At 43.1% G+C, this 27,358-nt stretch overlaps 1 protein-coding gene across 2 annotated transcripts in view; it reads right to left on the bottom strand.

The window, feature by feature from the left end:
- Positions 1 to 27,358, bottom strand: part of VPS13D (vacuolar protein sorting 13 homolog D) — a 265,784-nt gene that overhangs the window by 138,973 nt on the left and 99,453 nt on the right. For both annotated transcript variants that reach the window (XM_063436103.1, XM_063436104.1), the window contains 12 exons: positions 27,129 to 27,339; positions 26,139 to 26,386; positions 15,683 to 15,874; positions 15,432 to 15,558; positions 12,841 to 12,983; positions 11,639 to 11,769; positions 11,313 to 11,488; positions 8,020 to 8,143; positions 5,635 to 5,870; positions 4,443 to 4,551; positions 2,868 to 3,031; positions 267 to 375 (listed from right to left, as the gene is read on the bottom strand). In XM_063436103.1, coding sequence (XP_063292173.1) covers positions 267 to 375; positions 2,868 to 3,031; positions 4,443 to 4,551; positions 5,635 to 5,870; positions 8,020 to 8,143; positions 11,313 to 11,488; positions 11,639 to 11,769; positions 12,841 to 12,983; positions 15,432 to 15,558; positions 15,683 to 15,874; positions 26,139 to 26,386; positions 27,129 to 27,339 — 1,970 coding nt within the window. The remainder of the gene's footprint in view (positions 1 to 266; positions 376 to 2,867; positions 3,032 to 4,442; positions 4,552 to 5,634; positions 5,871 to 8,019; positions 8,144 to 11,312; positions 11,489 to 11,638; positions 11,770 to 12,840; positions 12,984 to 15,431; positions 15,559 to 15,682; positions 15,875 to 26,138; positions 26,387 to 27,128; positions 27,340 to 27,358) is intronic.

Raw genomic sequence — 27,358 nt, 5'->3', positions numbered from 1 at the left:
AAGCTCTGGACTCAAATCAGTCTCAGCCAGGTTAAACCAAGTGAAGTTACAATTCACAGCATTTCAGAAGTTCACTTCTCTGCCAGGCCCTGTGATATAAAATCAAGGGGTCACAGAACTAGGTAACCAGTAATTTAAATGACATGCCCCAGCATTTTAACAGCAACACTTTTCAGATGAATCGTTCTGAAATATCCTTATGTGAATTCAAGCGTTCAACACATTGCCTAGGAATATCTGTTCATAAATAGGCTCCATCACCTTACCTGGACAACTAATCCATGCAAGCTACAGGATAATTTCCCATCACGAAAACACCAGGTCTGAGTGGTGATACGTCTTCTGTCTGGCTTCCTCAACATCAATGGTTCATACCTAGCAAAAATGTAAATGTGAACATTCATTAAAATGTTACTATCAATAAGTGATCATACTGAAAACCTAAAGTAAGATACTGGTAACCAATTTCAAACAACAATTACCATATATATTGACTTTAGTAGAACAATCACATATTATTTAATGAATGGAATAGATGTCAAGTGCTAGAATTCTCAGATATCAGCTACAACCTTTACTGGATAGAGGTCACAGCAGTAAAGTGGAGTAACCAGGGGATTTGCAGCAAATGCATTTCTACTGTTAACATGTATTCTATTAATTTTAAACACACAAAGATTAGGTTGTTGACAAGATTAAAATTACCGTATTTTTCGCTCCATAAGACGCACTTTTTTTCCCCTCAAAAGTGAGGGGAAATGTCTGTGCGTCTTATGGAGCGAATATGAAGCTTTACTTACCTGTCTTGCAGCGTTGGCCGGCAGCACAGGGCGCACCGCGGTAGTGGAACTTGAATTTCATGTTCCGGTTTCCGGCGGGACTGAAAGGAAGTGCGCACTCAGCTTGTGCGCACTTCCTTTCAGTCCGGCCGGAAACCGGAACATGAAATTCAAGTTCCACTACCGCGGTGCGCCCTGTGCTGCCGGCCAACGCTGCAAGACAGGTAAGTAATTATGGGACAAGGGGAGGGGGACAGTATGGGAGAGAAGAATATGGGGAGGAGGATGAAGTCTATGGGGGTGGGGAGGGGGATGAAGTCTATGGGGGGGTGGGGAGGGGGATGAAGTCTATGGGGGGTGGGGGGGGATGAAGTCTATGGGGGGGTGGGGGGGGATGAAGTCTATGGGGGGGTGAGGGGGGATGAAGTCTATGGGGGGGTGGAAGAAGTCTGTGGGAGGGTGGGGGGTGGATGAAGTCTATGGGGGGGTGGATGAAGTCTATGGGGAGGGGGGGGATGAAGTCTATGGGGAGGGGGGAGATGAAGTCTATGGGGAGGGGGGAGATGAAGTCTATGGGGAGGGGGGAGATGAAGTCTATGGGGAGGGGGGAGATGAAGTCTATGGGGAGGGGGGAGATGAAGTCTATGGGGAGGGGGGAGATGAAGTCTATGGGGAGGGGGGAGATGAAGTCTATGGGGAGGGGGGAGATGAAGTCTATGGGGAGGGGGTGGATGAAGTCTATGGGGAGGGGGTGGATGAAGTCTATGGGGAGGGGGTGGATGAAGTCTATGGGGAGGGGGTGGATGAAGTCTATGGGGAGGGGGTGGATGAAGTCTATGGGGAGGGGGTGGATGAAGTCTATGGGGAGGGGGTGGATGAAGTCTATGGGGAGGGGGTGGATGAAGTCTATGGGGAGGGGGTGGATGAAGTCTATGGGGAGGGGGTGGATGAAGTCTATGGGGAGGGGGTGGATGAAGACTATGGGGAGGGGGTGGATGAAGACTATGGGGAGGGGGTGGATGAAGACTATGGGGAGGGGGTGGATGAAGACTATGGGGAGGGGGTGGATGAAGACTATGGGGAGGGGGTGGATGAAGACTATGGGGAGGGGGTGGATGAAGACTATGGGGAGGGGGTGGGTGAAGACTATGGGGAGGGGGTGGGTGAAGACTATGGGGAGGGGGTGGGTGAAGACTATGGGGAGGGGGTGGGTGAAGACTATGGGGAGGGGTGGGTGAAGTCTATGGGGAGGGGGTGGGTGAAGACTATGGGGAGGGGGTGGATGAAGACTATGGGGAGGGGGTGGATGAAGACTATGGGGAGGGGGTGGGTGAAGACTATGGGGAGGGGGTGGGTGAAGACTATGGGGAGGGGGTGGGTGAAGACTATGGGGAGGGGGTGGGTGAAGACTATGGGGAGGGGGTGGGTGAAGACTATGGGGAGGGGGTGGGTGAAGACTATGGGGAGGGGGTGGGTGAAGACTATGGGGAGGGGGTGGGTGAAGACTATGGGGAGGGGGTGGGTGAAGTCTATGGGGAGGGGGTGGGTGAAGTCTATGGGGAGGGGGTGGGTGAAGACTATGGGGAGGGGGTGGGTGAAGACTATGGGGAGGGGTGGGTGAAGTCTATGGGGAGGGGGTGGGTGAAGTCTATGGGGAGGGGGTGGGTGAAGACCATGGGGAGGGGGTGAGTGAAGACTATGGGAGAGAGGAGAAGACTATGGGAGGGGGGGACACTATGGGACAGGGGAGAAAAAAAAATATTCTGTACAAACAGTCCCATAGTAAGAAACACTATGGGACAGTTTGTTCAGAATATTTTTTTTCTGGGTTTCTTCCTCTAAAAACTAGGTGCGTCTTATGGTGAGGTGCGTCTTATGGAGCGAAAAATACGGTACATAGTTACATAACTGATAGATAGCAAGTTTTATTTTTATCAAGTTCTTCCTTCCTCACATATGTTTCTGCTGCTGATCCAAACATAAGAACTTATAAGTCAGCTTAGAGTTAGACTATAATTAAGAAATGACCAATTGTTTTCACAATACAGACAAAAACCCAGAGACCAATAAAGGTTACAAATACCCCACCTGTTATCTGTGACAGCTGCTAGGCCTGCAATGTCTAACACAAGAGAGGAGTCAAGGAACCGAGAGTTGGATGGTTTGTTTGGGTTATGAGGAGCAGAAGATCCTTCATGGCACAACATCCCACTGCCAGTCATTCTCCAAAGCTGAGACCGTTTCCCTGGCTCCTGTTATTTACAAAGGATAGTAATGAATACAAGAGCAAAACTGCACTAACATGCTGTACTCTAGAAGCATTCAATAATATAGAGATTTTCTATACACAACATAGGCACTGGAGTTCTTTCTACTTAAGTGCTTATTTGCACACTCTGGTATTTACGATGCTCAGGATAACCAAGGACATTTTCTCCACTTCCAATCAGAAAATACTCTTCAATTACCTTTCTATCCACAAAAAGACCACAGATTGGGATAACACATTTTAATCTATAATATGTTTAGTCTAGTATATGATCATTTTACATCTACAAAGGAAAGAATTTTCAAGAAGTTTCTAAGACACAACATAAGCCCAATATGCTCTTTTGTAAAACTAAAAGAAAAAAAAAAGAAGAGGACACTCTCTTAACACATAAAACACTTCAGCAAGATAAAGTTCATTGGGTGATTGGAGTGTTCATTTGAGTGAGTGTCATTTTTATTTATTTTTTAATTAATGAAAGTCTGGTTTGGGCAGTGTAATATTCCCTGAAGGTGCTTCATAATTTAAATAAGCATGTGTGATATACATTTGCCCATGCACACAAATCCTCCTTTTATGACAAGGAGGGCCACATGACTGATGATACAGAAGAATAAAGATAGAAGCAAAAACTACAACTAAAGTAATGGCATCCCATAAATGCCTAGCATCATCTGCACATTAGATCTTGTATGGAATGTTCTGCTTATTTTGTTTCGGTGTAATTTTGCCAACACAATATTTTAAGTTTAATACCTGAAACGATCGTATCTGGTTGCTGTATCTCTTGTGCAGAGAGAACTTGCCTGCATTTTGGATTTGAACCAACCTTTTTGTTGAGATCAGTCTGATATGCAAATGGTTTAGGTTTTCTCTGTAATGGCACAAACTAGCTAGACTAGCTGGAATTTAACGAATGGCAAGCTACCCGAGTTGTTCTCCATTCTTAGTATTCTCTTGTGCGGTTTTAGTTTATTTGCTCTCCCCAAAATTAAAGGTTAATCCAGACATGGACACCTTGCTTACTGTGCTTGGAGGGGAATCGGCTATACCTCAATGTGCAGGCCTAACAAAATTGAAACAATCATCTGGTTGGTGTATCTCTCGCACAGAGGGAACAATCCTGCATTTTTAATCAGGACCTCCCTTTTGGGTGGGATTATGTAAGTGGTTTAGGTTCTCTCTGTAATGGCAGAAGATGAGCTAAAACCAGTTTGAAAACTGAGCATAGAACCATCAAAGGGCAATTTATATGAGCTGTTATCTGTTCTCTGTATTCTATTGCATTCTGCTTCAGTTAATTAATACCTACCTGAAGGCGATCTTGTGACCTACATCTATTACAAATGACATGATCAGTTTCACAGGTGAAATTTAACTACAAAGATCTGTACCTTTTTCTTAAGAATGACTCTGTGTGTTTTGGGATGAACATCCAGGACAAGCTCAGCACGTGTGACATTGTTATTTTGAGCAACAGGCCTGACATTTCCTTCCTGGGAGCTGTAAATAAGGAAAAGAAATAACCCGGACAATAAAAATATATTTTAAGTGCCTGCTTATGAAAAGATTTTTGCCTATACATTAATTTTGAACACCCCCACACATAAATAAAAATAAACTGAAATCATAAAACATGTTGGAAGGCAGTGTTACTGACTCAGTGCATAGTGGTATGACATTCTCAAGAACCTACAATGATATCCTAGTCTCTCTGTTCCCTTCCACTTGTCCATCAATATGAGGTCTCAGGCTCTCCTGCTGTAAAGATGTGTGAAAACCTGTGCAATGTTATGTAAGCAGAAATGGCAATTTGCTAAGACAAACACGTAGGGCTTTTTTCCAACCTTGACACAGCAACTGCCATATGCTGTAACTAGTAGCGGCTACTAATTAGGGACTGGTTTCAAATCTGGTCGCTTTTTTTTTTTTTTCAGGCTGCCTGTCAATAATGTTTGCTCCTGAAGATAATGACTAGGTGTAAATTAGTGACTTACAGTAAAGCCCTGAAACACATACTGTGTAAGCTTCAAACATAAATATCAACCACAAAATGTCTGTACAACAAAACAAAACAATAAAAAGGTGCACCATAAGCATACCCTTTCATAGGCCTTAGCAGGAGGTAGCAACAGCATATACAATGTATCCAACTACAATTTTTCGTGCTATGCCAGTTAAATAACTATATAACAAGCGCAACTGCCTGACAGTAACGAAAGGCACTATAGCGACTAACAGCTGGACAGTAAAAGTGGAAACAACCCCTCAATGTCTTATTCCCTGAACCGTGTGTTACCTGCACCTTCCAGGTGTTGCTAGACTATAATTCTCATAATTATTTTCCTGCAGTTAAATTTCCGTGACCCAATAGTAAATTTTGATGAAATGCAACCAAATTGCAAGTTTTACTCTAAACTGCAATTTTATTCCCCCCCCCTCCCCTCCAGAAACTATAGCCTGAACCACTAAAACTGAAAAATTGTATTGGATTTAAATAACCAAAGTAATTAAAATAACCTATTGTCCATGGATAAAATGTAAACACTACATCCACACAATTAGTAAAGTGAATTAATAAAATACCTAGAGAATGTGTAAGTTGCAGCAATGTAAATAAAGTTTTCATAGTAAAGCTGCTTGCTGTCTTGGAAGTTATTCATGTTGCAGTTAACTTCTGACGAGCCTGCCCCTTTAACGGTAACAGTAATGTAGGATGGAAGGATAGGCTCATCCCACGCATAATCCAAGGAAGTCATAGCTTTTACTTCTGTTTGCAGACGCGGCTCGGCGACTCCATGCTGCATGAAGACAACTGGGACCTTTAAATGCAAAAATCAGTATTATTTTAAAAATAGCGTGTATGGGATAAATGCAAAACAGATTCTGTCGTAGAGTGTACATATAAAATAAATTATACCACATCATTTTAATTCCCTATATGATCTGTCTTACTAAAATATGAAATCTTTGGTTCATTCTGAGCAGTTTCATAGAATTAAAACATATATTTTCTAAACCACTAGAGAGAGTTCTATAAAAATAAAAGATGATTAACAATATAATGCAAACAAAATAATTATTACAGTGAGGGAAAAACTTATTTGATCTCCTGGTGATTTTGAACGTTTGTCCACTGACAAAAAAATGATCAGTCTATAATTTTAATGGTAGATGTATTTTAACAGTGAGAAACAGAATACCCCCCCGCAAAAAATCCAGAAAAACACATGTCCAAAAAGTTATACATTGATTTGCATGTGAAAGAGTAAAATAAGTATTTGATCCCCTATCAATCAGCAAGCTTTCTGGCTCACAGGTGTCTTTTATACAGGTAACAAGCTGAAAATAGGAGCACTCTCTTAAAGGGTGAGGAATCAGCCTTGAACTACATGGGAGGATCTTGTTAATGCTCTCAAGGCAACAGGGACCACAGTCACCAAGAAAACAATTGGTAACACACTATGCCGTGAAGATCATGCAAGATCCCCCTGCTCAAGAAAGCACATGTACAGGTCCATCTGAAGTTTGCCAATAAACATCTGAATCATTCAGAGGAGAACTGGGTGAAAGTGCTGTGGTCAGATGAGACCAAAATCGAGCTCTTTGGCATCAACACAACTCGCCGTGTTTGGAGGAGGAGGAATGCTGCCTATGACCCCAAGAACACCATCTCCACCATCAAACATGGAGGTGGAAACATTATGCTTTGGGGGTGTTTTTTTGCTAAGGTGACAGGACAACTGCCCCGCATCAAGGGGACGATGGACGGAGCCATATACCGTCGAATACTGGGTGAGAACCTCCTTCATGGATTGCAGGATAAAACTTACCAGGTAAGGTTAAAGGATATTAACATATATAGCTTGGAGGAAAGACGAGACAGGGGGGATATGATAGAAACATTTAAATACATAAAAGGAATCAACACAGTAAAGAATGAGACTATATTTAAAAGAAGAAAAACTACCACAACAAGAGGACATAGTCTTAAATTAGTGGGGCAAAGGTTTAAAGATAATTTCAGGAAGTATTACTTTACAGATAGGGTAGTGGACGCATGGAATAGCCTTCCAGCTGAAGTGGTAAAAGTTGACACAGTGAGGGAGTTTAAGCATGCGTGGGATAGGCATAAGGCTATACTAGATATAAGATAAGGCCAGAGACTAATTAAAAGTATTTCGAAAATTGGGCAGACTAGATGGGCCGAATGGTTCTTATCTGCCGTCACATTCTATGTTTCTATGTTTCCCTCAGCCAGGGCATTGAAAATGGGTCGTGGATGGGTATTCCAGCATGACAATGACCCAAAACACACAGCCAAGGCAACAAAGAAGTGGCTCAAGAAAAAGCACATTAAGGTCCTGGAGTGGCCTAGCCAGTCTCCAGACCTTAATCCTATAGAAAAACTGTGAAGGGAGCTGAAGGTTCAAGTTGCCAAATGTCAGCCTCGAAACCTTAATGACTTGGAGAGGATCTCCAAAGAGGAGTGGGACAAAATCCCTCCTGAGATGTGTGCAAACCTGGTGGCCAACTACAAGAAACGTCTTACCTCTGTGAATGCCAACAAGGGTTTTGCCACCAAGTACTAAGTCGAAGGGGTCAAATACTTATTTCACTCATTGACATGCAAATAAAGTTATAACTTTTTTGACATGCATTTTTCTAGATTTTTTTTTGTTATCCTGTCTCTCTCACTGTTAAAATACACCTACCATTATAATTATAGACTGATCATTTCTTTGCCAATAAGCAAATGTTCAAAATCAGCAGGGGATCAAATACTTTTCCCGCTCACTGTATATCAAATATTGTAAAAATACACTAGATATACATAGACAGACACACATAAAACTACTTCTGGCATATTAAGAAACTAAATAAAACAAAGCAAAAGAAGAAGCTAATACGGTATTCTATTTTTTGAAAGAATTGACAATTCTATATATTGTAATAAAACCATGAAAAGACCTTAGAGAAGTTGTCTATTCGGAAAGGAGGTGGCAGCTGATCAGTATTGCTGAATGAGATGCGATAAGTTGCCCCATGAAGAGTAATTTCAACTCGCAAAAAGAAACATTTTCCTTGAGTATCCCTGTAGAAAATAAACATCTTGAAAATGTATGTAACCATCAAAGTATCATAATAAATAATTAAATGGACAATGTTCTGGAAGGAAAATCGTGGACTTCTACATTCAAAACCTTAATTTAAAAATAAATGTAAATATACTGTACCTACTCAAAATACAAGAAGTGCAATCAGCATTGTTTCCATTATATAACAATAAAAGATTTAACCATTTAGTAAGTCTTATAATACAAATGTATCAGCATTTGTACCCAGGGGTAAAAAAAAAAAAATGAATGAGTAATTTTGTGATCCTTGCAACACAAAACATCTAGGCTGTACGCTGCAAGCTCACCTATGACATGTGACAAGTGGGAGAGATTCTGGTTAACATAAGGGCAGATTCCTATCCGAAATCACTCTAAATGACTGCACACTCTGAGCAAAGGGAGGATGTGGTACAGGAAAAAGCTAAATTATTTCTTTATACAAATGACCGACATAACATGTAAGTAACAAACATGTGAACAGTGACGGTATTAATTTAATTGCTTGTAAGAAAGGGCCACACCATCTACATATATTTTGTAAAAAACACTATAGCTTAAAGGTTGTTAGTGCCATAACCACCACAAGAAGGTGCAGTGAATATGGCCCATAGAGGCCTCCTTGCTCAACGAGTGACTAGGACACACATCCCCACTACAAAACAATCCTGCCATAGTTTAATTTTGGCATTGTCTAACTGTTCATGCTGTTTAGTAATCTGTGAATACATATAGAGGTTTAATAGCTGCAGGCTCCCAGCAGATTGAAACTATAAACCTATCACAGTATTTTAGCAAAGTGGAAAGATGGCATAAAATGGACTTTCAGATAAGGATATTGTCGCAAATTAACAGATGAACAATGGCAGGGCAAATATTAGTAAAATATATTCCATTCTAAGTCAAACTACCCTATGTTTAAAAATAAATCAAGGTTATTTTAGCGAAGTGAATCACCTTGAACTACAAATATCACATCAGCACTGCAGATCCTAGCTTAAGATAATGAGGTAAGAGCTGAGCCTTGGCACTGCTAATGTTTGTAATTACATTGCGCCAGATGCTCAAATTTGGTATTGTAGGTGGTTGTCGAGTACATTTCCTATGATGCTCAGCCATTCAGAATGCTTGCAAAGGATCATAAGATATGTAGTCTACAAACATCTGTTGCAGGAGTAGGCAACTTTCGGCACTCTAGAGGTGTTGGACTACATCCTCCCTGATGCTTTACCAATGTTATAGCGCTGTAACAGCATTATGGGAGATGTAGTCCACAACATCTAGATTGCCCCCTGCTGAAAATATTGTTGGCTGACTTGGTAAGGTGGGTGTACCCCCATGTGCTGTGGCATGGGCGGGTAGCAGTGGTCAAAATTAATATACTCCCGAGGGTTCTTTACCTTCTCTAGGCCATCCTGCTGGCCCTGCCAGCGACCTTTTTCTCCTCTTTGAAAACAGCGGTTATCAGATATGTATGGCGGGGGGAACAATCACGGTTGCGCCATGATCTGCTTTGCTTACCCAGTCTGGCATTACCCGATTTTAAAAAGTATCATCAGGCCACAGTTATGCAACGAATCCTTGAATGGCACTTGGGTTCTCCACAAAAACAGTGGGTAGCCCTGGATAGAGGGAGGAGGGGGATAAATTCCAGCCTGGAGTCAGTGGTATGGCTGGGGAGCTCGGAGGAGCTAGAACACATGGACAGGAGGGCTCCGGTAGCGCAAGCACTCCGCTCTTGGAAGATGCTTTGTGAACAACCACATATCTCGCCTACACCTACTTCAGGTGACAAACAGCAGAAAACTGGGGGAGGGGACTACGTGGACTCATTATTGAAAGGAAGACCACAGATGCCTTTAAACTCTCTCTGATATATACAACTGAAACATTACTATAGCACTCTTCCGCATAAAAAAAAAATGATTACACAAAGAGCTTACCTGGTATGAGGACCTCTGCTCACGGGGCTCTACACTTGAAAAAGCTGTCTCGATGCTCTATCAATATTTACTGGTAGGGTCTAGATCGTGTAACAACACTTTTCAAAGGCAATGGGAAGATCTCATGGGCAACACACTGGGAAAAAGTATTACTATGGCAACATAAGAGATCCATCAGCTCCTAGTATCAGGTGATGAATTATAAACTGATCTCCGATTGGTATAAAACACCGACCCTTTTCCCTATTTTCCCTACGGTTCCCCACACGTGCTGTAGATGTCAGGCTGAGAGAGGGACGATGATACAAATCTGGTGGAAGTGCAGAAACATTGTCCCGTACTGAGAGATGGTGAAAGATGTAGTAACCGAAATCTTAGGAAACCCGGTCGAATAGTCAGCTGAGTGAGCTCGCTTTACTACATTTGTCATCAAAGCCTATATCAGTTTATAAAAAAATTATTTTACGCCACTTACTTGATGCTGCCAAGCCCCTTGTCCCTGCCTTCTGGAAGAGGACCGAGGACCCCACGAGGGAAGACTGGTGGCATAGAGTTGAGGATATACAGGCGGCGGAGGCACTTCACGCTTTTCTAACTGGGGTTGGGGGTTCCAGACATGCAGAGGCATGGCAACCGTGGTTTGTGTACATGGCTTGTGAGTCGTGATTTTATCACAAGTCGCGGGGAACCTGCAGGGAGGGCCTGGCCTCCTTGTGGGGAGACCACATCTTCCTTCCTATCCGCCTGTTCTTTATCTATTTTCACCATTTCTACTGTCCTTCATAGCAGGCCCTAACTCTAAGAGACATAATATCTGGCTCCCAAGCAAACATATATGGGATACCCCGGATTCAGAGTGAAAAATGACAATTGTGATTGTAGGAGGAAAATCCTCAACTACAAAGTGTCCTATCACCCTTTCCTGAATGTCGGGGTACATATCCACTGTACAACTTATGGCGTAAATGGATGATGTGCGTTCAAACATAGAACTACATGCTATGATCCTTCCGCTTTATTTGGAGAGGCCTGTGCACTCTCCTGTATACTTTAACAAAATAAAATACAGATTTACAAAAAAAAAAAAAAACATCTAGATTGCCGATGGTTGTCTACCCCCGATCTACTGAGACAGATGGTCATGCCTGGAGAACATGAATACAATTCAGCATTGCTGGAATTTGAGACCAATGTTTGCATTTACCTCATGTTAATGTGAAAGGAATTATTTTTACTGACTTCAAAGCCACCAGACCAGACACAATTAGCTACATCCATTAACCGCACGCACAGCAACTGATCATAATCATTTCTTGGCCAGTGAAATACCACACTAGAACCAGGAAGCGTTGAGATGTATCCATCTGGATTACTGGTGCCCTGGAAAATAAAGGAAGACACAATGTACCTATTATGTTTATGCTCAAGGATGGGCAAACTTTAAAATTCAGCTATGCATTATCGGAGTCGTATTGAATAGCTGTGCAGACAGAAAATGCCCATTTCTACTCTTATGGTAAGTGCGCGTACCTGTCCCCTTGCAAATTCTCTTTGTGCAAAGGCGAGCTTATGTGTTGATTTGTTGATAAGCAGGTATCGGGGAGCAAACGTGACCGTGCACGTGTCTATATAACGCCCTCTTCCTTTTTTAACATCAATGCCTAGAAGATAAATAGCATATAAATTAATATATATATATGTATATATATATATATGTATATATATATATATATATATATATATATATATATATATACATATATATATATATATTATAGAGATAAACACTTTCACTTTGTCTCCCTAGCATGACAGTAAGGAATATTGTAATGTAATCAAAGTGCAAATTTGATGCCAGTGTTTTTGCTACACTAAACAAATAACTCTATAGTCTGCTGCAGTGGTTATGTTGCCTAAATGTCTGTGCACCATCCCTTAGTTAAATGTTAAACTGTATAGGAACAGTCTGAGATGAGCTGGGGCTAATGCAAGCACATGGAGACTGCCCCCTTCTGAGCCGTATTGATAATATGGAATAAACAATTCTATTCGTACTGGCTGGTATTGAGAGGATGAGAGCACTGTGCTAACAAACTATCAGCCATTCAACACCATTCAAGTTGGATGTAATTGACATTAGAAATGTGGAAGAGTGAATTCTGCATTATTAATGCAGTCGAGGAGGTGGTAGCCTTGGGACCCAAGGAAGAGTCTCGGTTTATTTCAAACTATTCCCAAATGTCTATGTTGATCGATTCTTAAACATGTTTTACTGGCAATCGTTATGTTGGTTAGGGCATCTAATGTACTAGACTAGAGTAGAATGTTTAAGGACAGTTTTTGACTCGCCAATCTTGAAAGAAAAAGAAAGAAAATGGACCAATTTGCCTGGGAAGTTTTAGCCAAGCTGGAAAATTGCTGAGCTGAAGAATTTTCACAGTTCGTGTAATTTGGTCTAAAATTTGCAATTCATTTGTCAATTCTTCACAGTTCTTTGTTCCTTGCATAAACTACTCATTTAAACTTCCCTGGTAAACTTGGCAATCCTGTCATTTGGTAAACCTAGGTTATTTTTGTTCAGCTTTTTTGTTCCGAGACCGTAAAAGTATGGCATATTCTTAAACAAGTAACTGAAGTTGCAACTGGAAGGAAACCTCTTATAATTTTTTTTAGAGTTAATATCATGGGCATGTCAAGCTCCAAAACACAGGATTTTTGTACAATAATCCTACCAATGTTGTAAATGAGTCCTGGGCGGTTTCCTTGCTGGATAACTTTCAAAGCACGCACTCCGCTACCGCCATCAAGAGAAAATGCTTGACACCATCCTGGAATGCCCTCAGGGTGAATTCCTTTTCCAATTCGCATTGTGCAACTGCAATAAAAAGAGATAGTCATACTGATCTAGAATGGAACACCTCCCTGGACACCTTATACATTGCTTTCCCACAACAAACAATACTCAACAAGCAAGCTATATACATACATCAGGCCTGGGAAAGTGGCTTTAACATTTCCCCAACCTTGGAATTGGCACCTTAATGTCCACATGGCGTAACACCCACAAATTGTTACCAGAGTCCATGCATCAGGAAATACATTTGAAGATTTACCACCTAACCTTTATGGCCTCAGACAAAAATTCCACCTGAAAATGTGGACCTCATATAAATGTGATGGAGACGAAGCAATGCCAATGCTTCTGTAAATCTCCCCAAACATATGCTATACAGTCTTTGCATATCACATCCCCCATTTCTCCTGAATTGATCATGTTGGGCTACTTCCAGAATTGACCAGCTCACCACTATAAATAAATTATTTTTAGCAAAATCTATTTTGCAAAACTGGATACAATACAACCTGACCATCCAACTCTTGCTCTATCCAGTTCGAATATATACTATGCATTTGCATAAATTACGTGGAAAAATGTAATCATAAAAATAAATTTACCATATCGAGCAACCTTTTATCAACTCCCATGACAGACCTTGTAACTATGTTAAAGGAGCAATACAGTTGGAAGTACAAATACGTACTCCTAATGCTACGTTGTTTTAGTCACAGTTTAGGTGACCACTCATCTTTTATCCCCTGCCGCTCTGCTCTGTCCTTGGATGGCCTCGGCTCCTTGGCTAAGATCATCAAGCTTGATGATCTCAACCAATCCAATGTTTTCCCATAGGAAAGTATAAAGAGGCTTGTGTGCTAACACTGCACTAATCAGATCATCTGACTGATATAGTCAGGTTTTACTCAGTCTTTTTATGGACTGACATATATAATGTTAAAACCACTATTAGCTTTCCGTCCCCCTTAGGTTATCTTTATTCCACCATGGTGCAGGTCCACCAGGGCTGGCACCGCCTCAATTCAATTCCTTGGCTGAACTCATCAGAACTGACGATCTCAGTCAATCCAATGCTTTCCTATGGGAAAGCATTGGAAAGGCTGAGATCGTCAATTCTGATGAACTCAGCCAAGCAGGCGGGGTGGAACCAAACACTGTGCTTGCCAATCAGCATCTCCTCATACAGATGCAGTGAATCAATGCATCTCTATAAGGAATTTAAGCTTCTCCATGCAGAGTGTGGAGACGCTGAACGTTAGTGCTGTATTTTGTGCAGCACTGACGCAGGAAGCAAGTCTTGTAGACGTCTGAGTGACTGCCACTGGTTGTGTCTCTTGGTAGCAATATAAACACGGCCTTTACCCTAAAAAGGCAGTGTTTACATGAAAATGACTGCAAGGACAGTCTATAGACACAAACAACTACACTAAGCTGTAGTTGTTCTAGTTACCATAGTGTCCCTTTAACAAAATACATTAGAATACAAAAAAGGTGATTATTATTTGTATTTTTTGTAAATAATATATTTCATATAGTTTAGGATTAAATGGTATTGACATGCAGAAAAGGTTACTGGAATTAATATATATACTCGTGAATTAGAGCACCTCAAAATATAGAGTGGGTTGTGATGGGGCTAAATGGAAACAACTGCGTAGAGCACCTTTCTACTAGAAGCATTTGGAAAATGTATGCAAGGGTGACTATAAGGTTGCCTTCAATATTTGGTCCATACAAGCTTCATTGGAAAGACAATTGATGAGAGACTTGTTAGCCGGGGCATAAGCTCCTGATTATGGGCTTGAGCCAACTGTCGAGAGCAACAGACAAAGCCTTTTGACCCAAATGTGAGGAATGTGGGAATTTGTTGAATAATTGTGAGAGAGGGACTATTTCATATCTCATGATTCGTGGGCTCCAACCATTCAAGGAAAGAAAAACTATTAATGACATATAAAATCATTAATTCCCAGTAGGTTTCTGTGACCTTTTAAAATTTGGGATTTGTCATATTATTTAACTGATATTTACAGAAATAGATTACTGACAATAAGTACATTTCATATCTGTGAATGTGGCAGTTTTAAACCTGGATGTTTTGAACTTCACCAAGGGAACCACTTCATTATATCTACTTTGGAACAGTCCTGCAATTTTATTAAAAGAGTGAGCCCATTCCAGGCTAACCTGAGCGATATTATCCAAAAGCTCTTTCATCCCACATTTCAGGAATAGGCAAGGGAAATCTCTGTGCCACTTTCTGGTGATCTAAAATAGCTTAGGCGATAAAAGATTAGCACCCGCTCCAGCACATCCACTTCTACCATGACATCTGTCATTTCATCACAGAAGAAATATATCCCCAATGCTGCAAACTCCTGCCTTAAAAGTAGTCAAGGAGTGTTGACCCATTTTTAATAAAGTCTATGAATCATTATTTAATTTATGCATGTTAAATTCCTAACTTACAGGTTTGGTAACTCCTTGTCTGAGTAACAGAAGAGAAGAGGGCTCAGGCTTCGTGCAAGCTCGTGCTCTTCAAACTGCCCTGCAGCATCTGTTCTTGCATTGTCCTGTCTGAAGATCAGTGGCAAACCTACCATAGAAATGAATATTAAATACAAGTCAGTAACCCTATGAGATTTGTTTAAGAGGGATAGTTTTTTTTTTTTTGTTTTTTGTTTTTTTTAAATAACAACAGTAAGATAGGTTTTACTAACCAGTTTTATTTATGAGCCAGTATGGTGCAGAAATAAATATTTTCAAAGAACCTTCTGCTCGGCACGCGATCCTTATCGTTAGGTTTAGCTGTCTCTTGCTGGAATCATACAATCTCATTCTCACTATGTAATTTTGGGTACCTGGCGGTATAAGCAGCTCTTTGCAATGATGGAAGTTTTCCAAAGAGATTCCTATTAAAAATATAAAATGCAAACATGTTTACAAATAAACACAGGTTGCCAACATTTCTACAGCTCCTTGTTCGCTCTCCAGGTCCAGGAGAGGACTTTATACTTTATAGTTTTGTAATGTATTTCCTAAGCTGTGTGCAGTGGGTAAGCAGACAACAGAACTGCAAAAATATAAAGTAAAATATAAGATGAGATGGGGGAGATATATCTCCAAATGAGTCGTGGGAGCATAAGTTATTTTGACATAATATGCACAAGGCAGCTAAGAAATACATTTTAAATATAACCCTCGTAGGGACATTGGAACCTGCAAATGGTTATAGAGCAGATCATTTCATATGTTTTTACATAGCAAAATTTAAATAGCAATATGTATTTTATATTTTGCGGTTTACAAAGACAAGTATTCTAATTATACTGAAAATTTAAATTAATGTAGAGAAAATAAAGCTACTTTGTTAAAAAAAAACAAAAAAACAACATATATATATATATATATATGTGTGTGTATATATGAAGACCTGTTTCAAATGTTATAAAAGGCATAAAGTCCAAGAAAAGCAATTTATGTATGCATTGTTATGTTTTATAAATTTTGATCTCCCCTTGTTTTTGAGTTTTATGCGTTTGCTTTAAACATTGGTAACTAAGAATAAACATTGCACACTGTGAAATCTCCTGGTTAAAAAATGTCTAATCAACTGGAAATTCTTTTAGACTGGATCCAAAAGTGGCTACAATGACTTCAAAGGAGCACCCTATGACAGATTCCTTTTTCTCATTTACAAAAGATGTCAGATTTTAAAACTGTTCCCCACTGATGAGAAAACTCACAAAGACAAGTCTCCCATCAGTGTGAGGTAGAAAAAGATTGTTGTATAAAAGGTAAAATCTGAGGAAAGGAATATGATGTTTCTTAAGGAGTACGTGTGGAAATAATTATTTAAGAACACTTCACTACTTGAAGAGTTACTTTTCCTTTTCCCTGTAGAATGCCCTATTATTAAGGACCTTTACTAGATATGGTCCCCTGCTCCATTTGCAGAACAACCTGTATATACAGTCAGGGCCGGATTAACATAGGGGCTGATGGAGCTGCAGCTCCAGGCCCAGGCCCATGGAATAGGCCCATTTAAAAAAAATAAATAAAAAAAAAAAATTTTTTTTTTTTTTTTTACTTTTTTTTTTGTTTTGTTTTTTACACACACTACTCTTAGGTTTGCCACCTGACTGGTATTTTAATGGCACAGCTGGTATTTGAGGCTGCCTGGCACAGCCGGTATTGCAGTAATACCGGCAATACAAATGCAGGTAATTTTCTTAGTATAAACGGACATTACTCTGCAATGCCAGCACCGGCCAGTAGGGGTCACTGTGTGTGGAGAGAGGCAGGGATAGGAAGTTACAGCATATCCCTGCCTCTCTCTACTACTCACTGATCCGTGGGGGAGCAGCTACACAGCACAGAGAGTCCAGACAGCAGCTCTACAGCTCAGGTAAGTGAGGGATAGGGTGAAAGGCTGCAGGGAGACATGGGGACACTGAGACACTAGAGGGCACATGGGGACACATACACTAGGGGACACTGGGAGACCTGGGGACACTGGGAGACCTGGGGACACTGGGAGACCTGGGGACACAGATACTTGGGGACACTGGAAAACATGGTGACACTGAGACACTAGGGGGCACTGTGAGACATGGGGACGCTGATACACATGGGGACAGTGTGAGACATAGGGACATGGGGACACGGAGATTCTAGGGACATAGTGTCCCCATGTCCCCCAGCCAGTGTCCCCATGGCTCTGTTTCCCCTAGCTTCCCAATGTATGTGTCCCCATATCTCTGTGTCCCTATTGACTCAGTCCCTATGTCTCCCAGTGTCCACAAGTCTCCCAGTGTCGGTGTCCACAAGTCTCCCAGTGTCCACAAGTCTCCCAGTGTCCACAAGTCTCCCAGTGTCCACAAGTCTCCCAGTGTCCACAAGTCTCCCAGTGTCGGTGTCCCCATGTCTCTCAGTGTCCACATGTCTTCCAGTGTCCCCATGTCTATGTCCACAAGTGTCCCCATGTCTCCTAGTGTCCCCAAGTGTGTCTCCCAGCCAGTGTCCATAGTGTCTCAGTATCCCCTAGTCTCCCACTGTCTGTGTTCCCATGTCTCTCAGTGTCCCTAGTGTCTTAATTTCCCCCAAATGTTTCTGTGTCCCCATGTCTCTGTGTCCCCATGTCTCTGTGTCCCCATGTCTCTGTGTCCCCATGTCTCTGTGTCCCCATGTCTCTGTGTCCCCATGTCTCTGTGTCCCCATGTCTCTGTGTCCCCATGTGCCCCCATGTGTCCCCAGGTCTCTGTGTCCCCAGGTGACTGTGTCCCCATGTCTCACTGTGTCCCCTAGTATCCTAGTGACACACTGAGACATGGGGACAATGGGAGAAATGGGGACACAGACACTGGAAGACTAGGGGACTGGGCTACATGGGGTACATAGGGACACTGAGACACTGGGTGACTTGCGAGACTGAGAGACACTGGGAGCAATTCCTCTATACAGCAGAATCAAACTGTGAGTAGTTTGTTGGTGATTTTACAGAATTTTCTCTCATGTCACTCCTTGTGATTTACATCATGTGATGTCACGCATAACTAATTAATTATACAAATGATTAAGGCTGGTATTTTTTTTCCAAGAAAGGTGGAAACCCTAACTACTCTTCATATACTCTTGCTTAAAGGAACACTATAGGGTCAGGAAAACAATCAGGTATTTCTGACCCTATAATGTAAAAACCACCATCTAGCCCCCCTGGCCCCTTCTTGCCTCCCTAAATATAGTAAAATCTTACTTGTATTCTGTAGTCTGCAGCTGCTGGCTCTGCCTCTGAACTGACTCTGTCTGCTGACATCATCAGAAGTGGTGGTCTGAGCAAATTGCAATGCTTCCCTGTAGGATTGGCTGAGACTGTCAACTAGGCAGATCAGGGACAGAGCCAGCACAAGTCAAACATAGCCCTGGCCAATCAGCATCTCCTCATAAAGATAAATTGAATCAATGCATCTCTATGAGGAAAATTCAGTGTCTGCATGCAGAGGGTGGAGACACTGAATGGTAGTGCTGCACACTAGGCAGTACTGCCCCAGGAAGCACCTCTAGCCGCCATCTAAGGAGTGGCCAGTGGAGTTATTTTCTCTGAAAAGACATTGTTTACTGCAAAAAGCCTAAAGGGAATGATTCTACTTACCAGAACAAATACAATAATCTGTAGTTGTTCTGGTGACTATAGTGTCCCTTTAAGTTTGTTTAAGAGGGATGTATGGCAACAAAACTTGTGTGGACTGGCTGACAATAAAATTAGGTAATTAGGTAATGCAGACTTTGGTTTCTCTAACACTGTGACATGTCCTCTTTCTTCTACACTCACTATATACACCTTTACTCTGTCCCAGACTATATACCAGGAATGTCTGCCTGCTAGTAAGAAGGTAAGGAGACAAGTGGACATGTGAGTGCTAGGGGACAGTCCTTAGAAAGCGTGGGGTAGGCGCATCATTTGATGCATTTATGTTAAGCTCTGGGTGCTGCCTGCATAGTATGCCTGCATAGTATGCCAGGCTGGCCTTCCAATTCTTTGGACAGACATGCCCCCTTTTTGGGCATGTTCACCCCTTTTGGCAGGTCTGGTCACGTGATTTGCGTCAGTGGCACACCCTTTTACCCTTCCCTTTGACTTCCTGCTTCACTGGACACTGCTGTTAGGGGTTCTGGATTTACTTGAAAGATGAAAGCATAAATTAGAGAGAGATTAGCATAGAGTATGTGTTTTCATATAGCTGCATCCTTTGAGTTTCCCTCCAACGCCATCTCCATCAGAATACATACACAACACATTGGGCAATTTTAGACGCTTGGGAGGTATGTTTTAGTGTTTTTGGTCGAGAAGATTCTGTAATTAGGCCCATCATAATTGTCAGCTCCAGGCCCTCTGGGCTCTTAATCTGGCCCTGTATACAGTGAGGGAAAAAAGTATTTGATCCCCTGCTGATTTTGAACATTTGCCTACTGGCAAAGAAATGATCAGTCTATAATTTTAATGGTAGGTATATTGTAACAGCGAGAGACAGGATAACCAAAAAAAAAAAAAAAAAGGCCAGAAAAATGCATGTCAAAAAAGTTATAATTTGTTTTGCATGTCAATGAATGAAATAAGTATTTGACCCTTTCAACTTCGTACTTGGTGGCAAAACCCTTGTTTGCAATCACAGAGGTCAGACGTTTCTTGTAGTTGGCCACCAGGTTTGTACACATCTCAGCAGGGATTTTGTCCCACTCCTCTTTGCAGATCCTCTCCAAGTCATTAAGGTATCGAGGCTGAAGTTTGGCAACTCGAACCTTCAGCTCCCTTGATAGATTTTCTATGGGATTAAGGTCTTGAGACTGGCTAGGCCACTCCAGGACCTTAATGTGCTTAACAAGCCATTCCTTTGTTGCCTTGGCTGTGTGTTTTGGGGTCATTGTCATGCTGGAATACCCATCCACGACTAATTTTCAATGTCCTGGCTGAGGGAAGGAGGTTCTCACCCAAGATTTGATGGTACATGGCCCCATCCATCGTTCCTTTGATGCGGTACAGTTGTCCTGTCCCCTAAGCAGAAAAACACCTCCAAGCATAATGTTTCCACATCCATGTTTGACGGTGGGGATGGTGTTCTTCGGGTCATAGGCAGCATTCCTCCTCCTCCAAACACGGCTAGTTAAGTTGATGCCAAAGAGCTTGATTTTGGTCTCATCTGACCACAACACTTTCACCCAGTTCTCCTCTGAATCATTCAGATGCTCATTGGCAAACTTCAGACGGGCCTGTACATGTGCTTTCTTGAGCAGGGGGACCTTGCAGGCGTTGCAGGATTTCAGTCCTTCACTGTATAGTGTGTTGCCAATTGTTTTCTTGGTGACTATGGTCCCAGTGGCCTTGAGATCATTAACAAGATGCTCCTGTGTAGTTCAGAACTGATTCCTCACCGTTCCCATGGTCATTGAAACTCCACGAGGTGAGATCTTGCACAGACCGAGGGAGACTGACCGTGTTTTTGTGTTTCTTCCATTTGCGAATAATCACACCAACTGTTGTCACCTTCTCACAAGCTGCTTGGCGGTGGTCTTGTAGCCCATTCCAGCCTTGTGTAGGTCTACAATCTTGTCCCTGACATCCTTGGACAGCTCTTTGAGAGAGTTTGGAATCTGATTGATTGCTTCTGTGGACAGGTGTCTTGTATACAGGTAACGAGGTGAGATTAGGAGCACTCCCTTTAAGAGAGTGCTCCTATTTTCAGCTCGTTACCTGAATAAAAGACACCTGGGAGCCAGAAATCTTGCTGATTGATAGGGAATCATATACTTATTGCACTCATTGACATGCAAATCCATTTATAATTTATATATATATATATATATATAAAAAAATAAAAAATAAAAAATATGCCCAGCACAGGGCAAAACCCCCAGCATTGACTACCATTCTGGTCCTCACGTCACAGGGCCTTTGTGTGATCCAATCACAGGCTTCTCATAGAGAAGGCTGTGACTGGACCTATTGTCGGCACAGAGCGCAAGTGCATGCTCCGGGTCGGTGAGGAGAGGGAGAGAAGGTTTTGAGAAAAAAAAATCAAAACCTGCCTGCAATGGAGGGAGGAAAATATGTTTTAACTCTGTTGCCAGTTACGTAGTCTGTTTTATACAGAAAATCAACTCACATAGTAAACAATGCATGCTTTTTCTCCAAGACAAAAAATAAGTGTACTTTGTCTCATGTACATTTTGAATTATATATGAAAAATGCAAACAATTACAGACACACTTAAATAATGCAAAAATAATCAATTATTTTCAAATGTAAAAAAAAAAACGTGGACTGTTATCGCCCTCTAGTGTCTTCTACTAGTATTTGTCCTAAGAAAAATCTCTAAACAAGTAGGTATATATTAGCACTTTAAAGCGGCACTGTCATGCCGAACTTACCTTTCCTCAATCTCTTCCTCTTCTCCGCCTCTCTCAGGATCTGTTATTCTTTTCTTCCATTCTTCTTTAGTTTTCTTTAAAATTATAAGACAAAGTAGGGACTCTTTGCCTTATGGAGGATTCCTCCGCTTGACCAGCTCTGACCAGCGGAGGAGCAAAGTGTGCTTCATTTCCGCTGGTCAGAGCAATTTTCCCATGATCCCTAGCTTTCCTCCCAGTTCCCACAATACTTCCTGTCAGTATTGCCGAAAGTCCTGTCACTTAGACAGAACGCCGGCAAAACTGCCGAATTGCATCCTAACAGAATGAGAAGAGTTTCTCCATTGGTGTTAGGATGCAATTCGGTACTTTGTTCGTATCGGAATTTCATTCTAATGAATGAAACTCCGATCCTATTCATTGCTGTGGCTGCATCTTGCAGCCGCTTAGTAGATAACTCCCTAATTCCCACGGTATCAGGGAGCTATCTACTAAAAGGCTGAAAGACCTGAATTGGTCTTGAAGCCAAATGTACTAATACTAAGTAAAGATTACTTAGTATTAGTAAATAATATGCCCCTACTCGCTATATCGCGAGTAGGGGCATGTCTAGTAAGCAGTGAGCAGCCTGTGGCTGCTCACTGTAAAAAAAAAAAAAAAAAAGAAAAACCCACCTAATAACACCCCCCCCCCCCCCCCCCCCTGCGCGGGGGTTAAAGATGGGGGGGACCTACTGTCCTCCCCCCTGGCCCCCATCCCTGCGCGGTGGGTGGGGGCCCTAATAAAATAATAAGGGGGGGGGGGACCTACTGTCCTCCCCCCCTGGCCCCCACCCCTGCGCTGTGGGTGGGGGCCCTAATAAAATAATAAGGGGGGGGGACCTACTGTCCTCCCCCCCTGGCCCCCACCCCTGCGCTGTGGGTGGGGGCCCTAATAAAATAATAAGGGGGGGGACCTACTGTCCTCCCCCCCTGGCCCCCACCCCTGCGCGGTGGGTGGGGGCCCTAATAAAATAATAAGGGGGGGACCTACTGTCCTCCCCCCCTGGCCCCCACCCCTGCGCGGTGGGTGGGGGCCCTAATAAAATAATAAGGGGGGGGGGCCTACTGTCCTCCCCCCCTGCGCTGTGGGTGGGGGCCCTAATAAAATAATAAGGGGGGGTGACCTACTGTCCTCCCCCCCTGGCCCCCACCCCTGCGCTGTGGGTGGGGGCCCTAATAAAATAATAAGGGGGGGGACCTACTGTCCTCCCCCCCCTGGCCCCCACCCCTGAGCGGTGGGTGGGGGCCCTAAATGAACCCCCCCCCCCCATCAAGGTGACTAGGGGTCCCAAGCCCCTAGTCACCCCCCCCACCCAAAACATTCTATCCCCTACCTACCCCACTCACCCTAAAAATAGTGAGGGGGGAATAAAATAACTAACCTGTAAAAAAAAAAAAAAATTAAACTTACCATTTGACGTCTTCTTTTTTCTAAATTCTTCTTTCTTCAGCCCCCAAAAAAGCCAAATAAAAATCCATCATACCCGTCGCACTTTAAAAAAAAACCGAGCGCAAAAAAAAAATTAATCCATGTTCACCCATGGAGGGCACGCCGCGTACTGAGCTCCGCAGGGCGTGTCAAGGCTTATATAGCCTTGCCCCGCCCTGCAATTAGGCTTAGAACACACTGATTGGTTGGTTTAAGCCAATCACAGTGCTCTGTGTCATTTTACAAGCGTGGGAAAATTCCAAAGAACTTTCCCACGCTTGTAAAATGACACAGAGCACTGTGATAGGATGGATTTCAAGCCATCCAATCACAGTGCTCTGTGTCATTTTACAAGCGTGGGAAAATTCCAAAGAACTTTCCCAAGCTTGTAAAATTACACAGAGCACTGTGATGGACATGCGAACGGGAATTTCATCTATTCATTCATTCATCAGACAGACGAATGAATGAATAGAAAAAATCAGACGAACAAACTAACACTGAGTATCAGTGTTTGTTTGTTCGATCAGTTTATTACAAGGAGGGAGCTACCGACGTGCAGCTCCCTCCTTGTAATATGTAAAGACAGAAGCGGTGGGGAGCTGTGCTCCCCACCACTTCATAAGCCCCCCAGGTCCCCCCCTCACTCTATGGGGTCAATATGACCCCCATAATAGCACAAGGGAGATTAAAATCTCCCCAATGCCCCTACTCGCTATACCGCGAGTAGGGGCATGTCCACTAAACAGTGAGCTGCTCACTGTAAAAACATAAATGGTAATAGGGGGGGGGGGGCCTACTGTCCTCCCCCCTGGCCCCCACCCCTGCGCGGTGGGTGGGGGCACTAATAAAATAATAAGGGGGGGGGACCTACTGTCCTCCCCCCCGGCCCCCACCCCTGCGCGGTGGGTGGGGGCCCTAATAAAACAATAAGGGGGGGGGGGGACCTTCCCCCTGGCTCAGGGGTGGGGGCCAGGGGGGAGGACAGTAGGTCCCCCCCCTTATTGTTTTATTAGGGCCCCCACCCACCGCGCAGGGGTGGGGGCCAGGGGGGAGGACAGTAGGTCCCCCCCCTATCTTTATTTAGGGCCCCCACCCACCGCTCAGGGGTGGGGGCCAGGGGGGAGGACAGTAGGTCCCCCCCCTTATTATTTTATTAGGGCCCCCACCCACCGCGCAGGGGTAGGTCCCCCCCCTATCTTTATTTAGGGCCCCCACCCACCGCGCAGGGGTGGGGGCCAGGGGGGAGGACAGTAGGTCCCCCCCCCCCCCTATCTTTATTTAGGGCCCCCACCCAGCGCTCAGGGGTGGGGGCCAGGGGGGAGGACAGTAGGTCCCCCCCCCTTATTATTTTATTAGGGCCCCCACCCACCGCGCAGGGGTGGGGGCCGGGGGGGAGGACAGTAGGTCCCCCCCCTTATTATTTTATTAGGGCCCCCACCCACCGCGCAGGGGTGGGGGCCGGGGGGGAGGACAGTAGGTCGTCCCCCCCTTATTGTTTTATTAGGGCCCCCACCCACCGTGCAGGGGTGGGGGCCGGGGGGGGGGGAGGACAGTAGGTCCCCCCCCTTATTGTTTTATTAGGGCCCCCACCCACCACGCAGGGGTGGGGGCCGGGGGGGAGGACAGTAGGTCCCCCCCCTTATTATTTTATTAGTGCCCCCACCCACCGCGCAGGGGTGGGGGCCAGGGGGGAGGACAGTAGGCCCCCCACCCCCCCTTATTACCATTTATGTTTTTACAGTGAGCAGCTCACTGTTTAGTGGACATGCCCCTACTCGCGGTATAGCGAGTAGGGGCATTGGGGAGATTTTAATCTCCCTTGTGCTATTATGGGGGTCATATTGACCCCCATAGAGTGAGGGGGGGACCTGGGGGGCTTATGAAGTGGTGGGGAGCACAGCTCCCCACCGCTTCTGTCTTTACATATTACAAGGAGGGAGCTGCACGTCGGTAGCTCCCTCCTTGTAATAAACTGATCGAACAAACGAACACTGATACTCAGTGTTAGTTTGTTCGTCTGATGTTTTCTATTCATTCATTCGTCTGATGAATGAATGAATAGATGAAATTCACGTTCGCATGTCCAGGTGTTTCACTGGGCATGTGCGGGAATCTCACAGTCTGTGTAGTGTGGGTAGATGACGTGTCCCACAGGGACTTCACCTACCCACACAAAGATGGCGGCGCCCTGAATAAAGATTGGGGCAGAAGATACAGATTTAAAAATAGGTAATCTGGGGGGCTTAGGGGCATTTGGGGGTGACTAGGGGGTCAATTGGATGTAGTGGAGGCGGGAGGGGGGTTAAAAAAAAAACGGGATTCGGCATGACAGTGCCGCTTTAACTACATGCTCAAAGAAGAAAAAAAGTAATGGGATATGCTATATATTGGTTTAAAGTGCTCTTTGTTTGAAATGAAAGCAGGGTTCAAGCAGTTTCCTTTTAAAATAGCTACATGTTGATATATCTGCAGGGAACAATGACCAGAAAGTGTGAACACGCATAGCCAAATACAAAAATAACAATAATTAAAGGAGCCAACCATACTCAATCAGCGCCATAGGCAGCAGAACAAGAACTGAGGAATCTTGGGAAGTAGAAGGAGCAAAGCTTTATGGGATTGCTCTGCCTCTTAAGAAGGCGTGGGCTTATAACGCACAAAACAAGAAATCGGTTATGTATTGTAACCATCAAAAACAACAAAAAAACTAAACTATTTTTAAAAATTACCAGGAGTCCATTAGTAAAACCCAACTTATACAATCAATCTGAAATACAACTACAGTCAAAAGAAACTTGCCAAGCTCAATGTTTTGAGATGTGTCAGCAGTGTGCAAAGCCATCTCCTTCCCTGGTTTCAAAGTGCCTTTAATCGGTGTGCTTTTCACATGAAAGTTCAGCTCACAAGGGAGCAGGTTGCAGATGACCACAGTGGGAAGCAGGAATATAGTGTGTCCTGGCTGTCGGTATATTTGTTTAGCGCTGTCTGAAAAAATATTTGATGGCATATAATCGGGGTAGTTTTCTTTCTTCAGAGCCACACAAAACCTTGAAAATCCAGGGAAAATATGCATAAATTAATGATATGCAAAATGTATTTAATCCAATAGATGAAAATGATATGTAAGAAGTAATAGAAGACTCTGTGCTGCTCCCTATAGATAGCTATAGATATGATAACAGTCATGTTTTAGGAAAAAGCGAATGGCAAATTAGCCGTCGAAAGGTAAAATTGTCCTTGTCAGATGTGCTAACTTTATTAGTTAACCGATATCTAATTTATAAATGATAATTATTACACAGCACTTTTGTAGTAAACACAGAAAACGTGCAGAGATGTCGGTCTACAAAGGGATATAGCGGTGTTGAAAGTGATGTTTGTGACATAGTGGAGTAAGTTGCAAAATATTGAGATACATAAAAGGAAGTGGCGGTGGAAACGTCTTGTTAATCAGAAAGATCAGATTTAAGAAAAGCTTAATACCCTAATATGTTGACATTTTGTTTTCTGCAGGAAAAGCATGTTGCTATTGAAGATGATGTGGACCATATTCAATGGAAAGAAAAGTTTCCAGGCCATACATAACTTAGGTTGCTTTTGAGTAAAAACAGTAATTTATGGTATTAAATATATGTACCATAGTTCCCTGGCCACCTATTGCATTCAAATATGTAGTAAGTCAAAATAGGGGAGGGAAAGGGGAGGTAGGCACAAATATCGTTCTGTGTAAAATCAAATGGCAAATGTGTTCTGCAGACTAACTAAGTAGTAAGTGAGGGCATTACTAACCGGAAATATCTGCTCTTCTCTGAATCCATTGAGTGGCATTCCCGTTTGCAGCTAGAAACCTCTCCTGGCTTTGCAACATTTGTCCAATGAATAGGATTTTTACAAAAAAACACTCCCATTCCTCTTGGCCGAGCCTGCAATCTCCAAGATGTAAGGTGCAAAGGAATAGCAAACGAATCTCCTGGCATCACTGCAGGAAGTATTACTGGCTCTGCAGAAATAGAAATGCA

Source organism: Pelobates fuscus, chromosome 11 (assembly GCF_036172605.1).
Source record: "Pelobates fuscus isolate aPelFus1 chromosome 11, aPelFus1.pri, whole genome shotgun sequence".
Classification (NCBI taxonomy): Eukaryota; Metazoa; Chordata; class Amphibia; order Anura; family Pelobatidae; genus Pelobates; species Pelobates fuscus.
The sequence above is the reverse complement of the archived record's forward strand: the minus strand, read 5'-3'. Positions and strand labels throughout refer to the sequence as shown.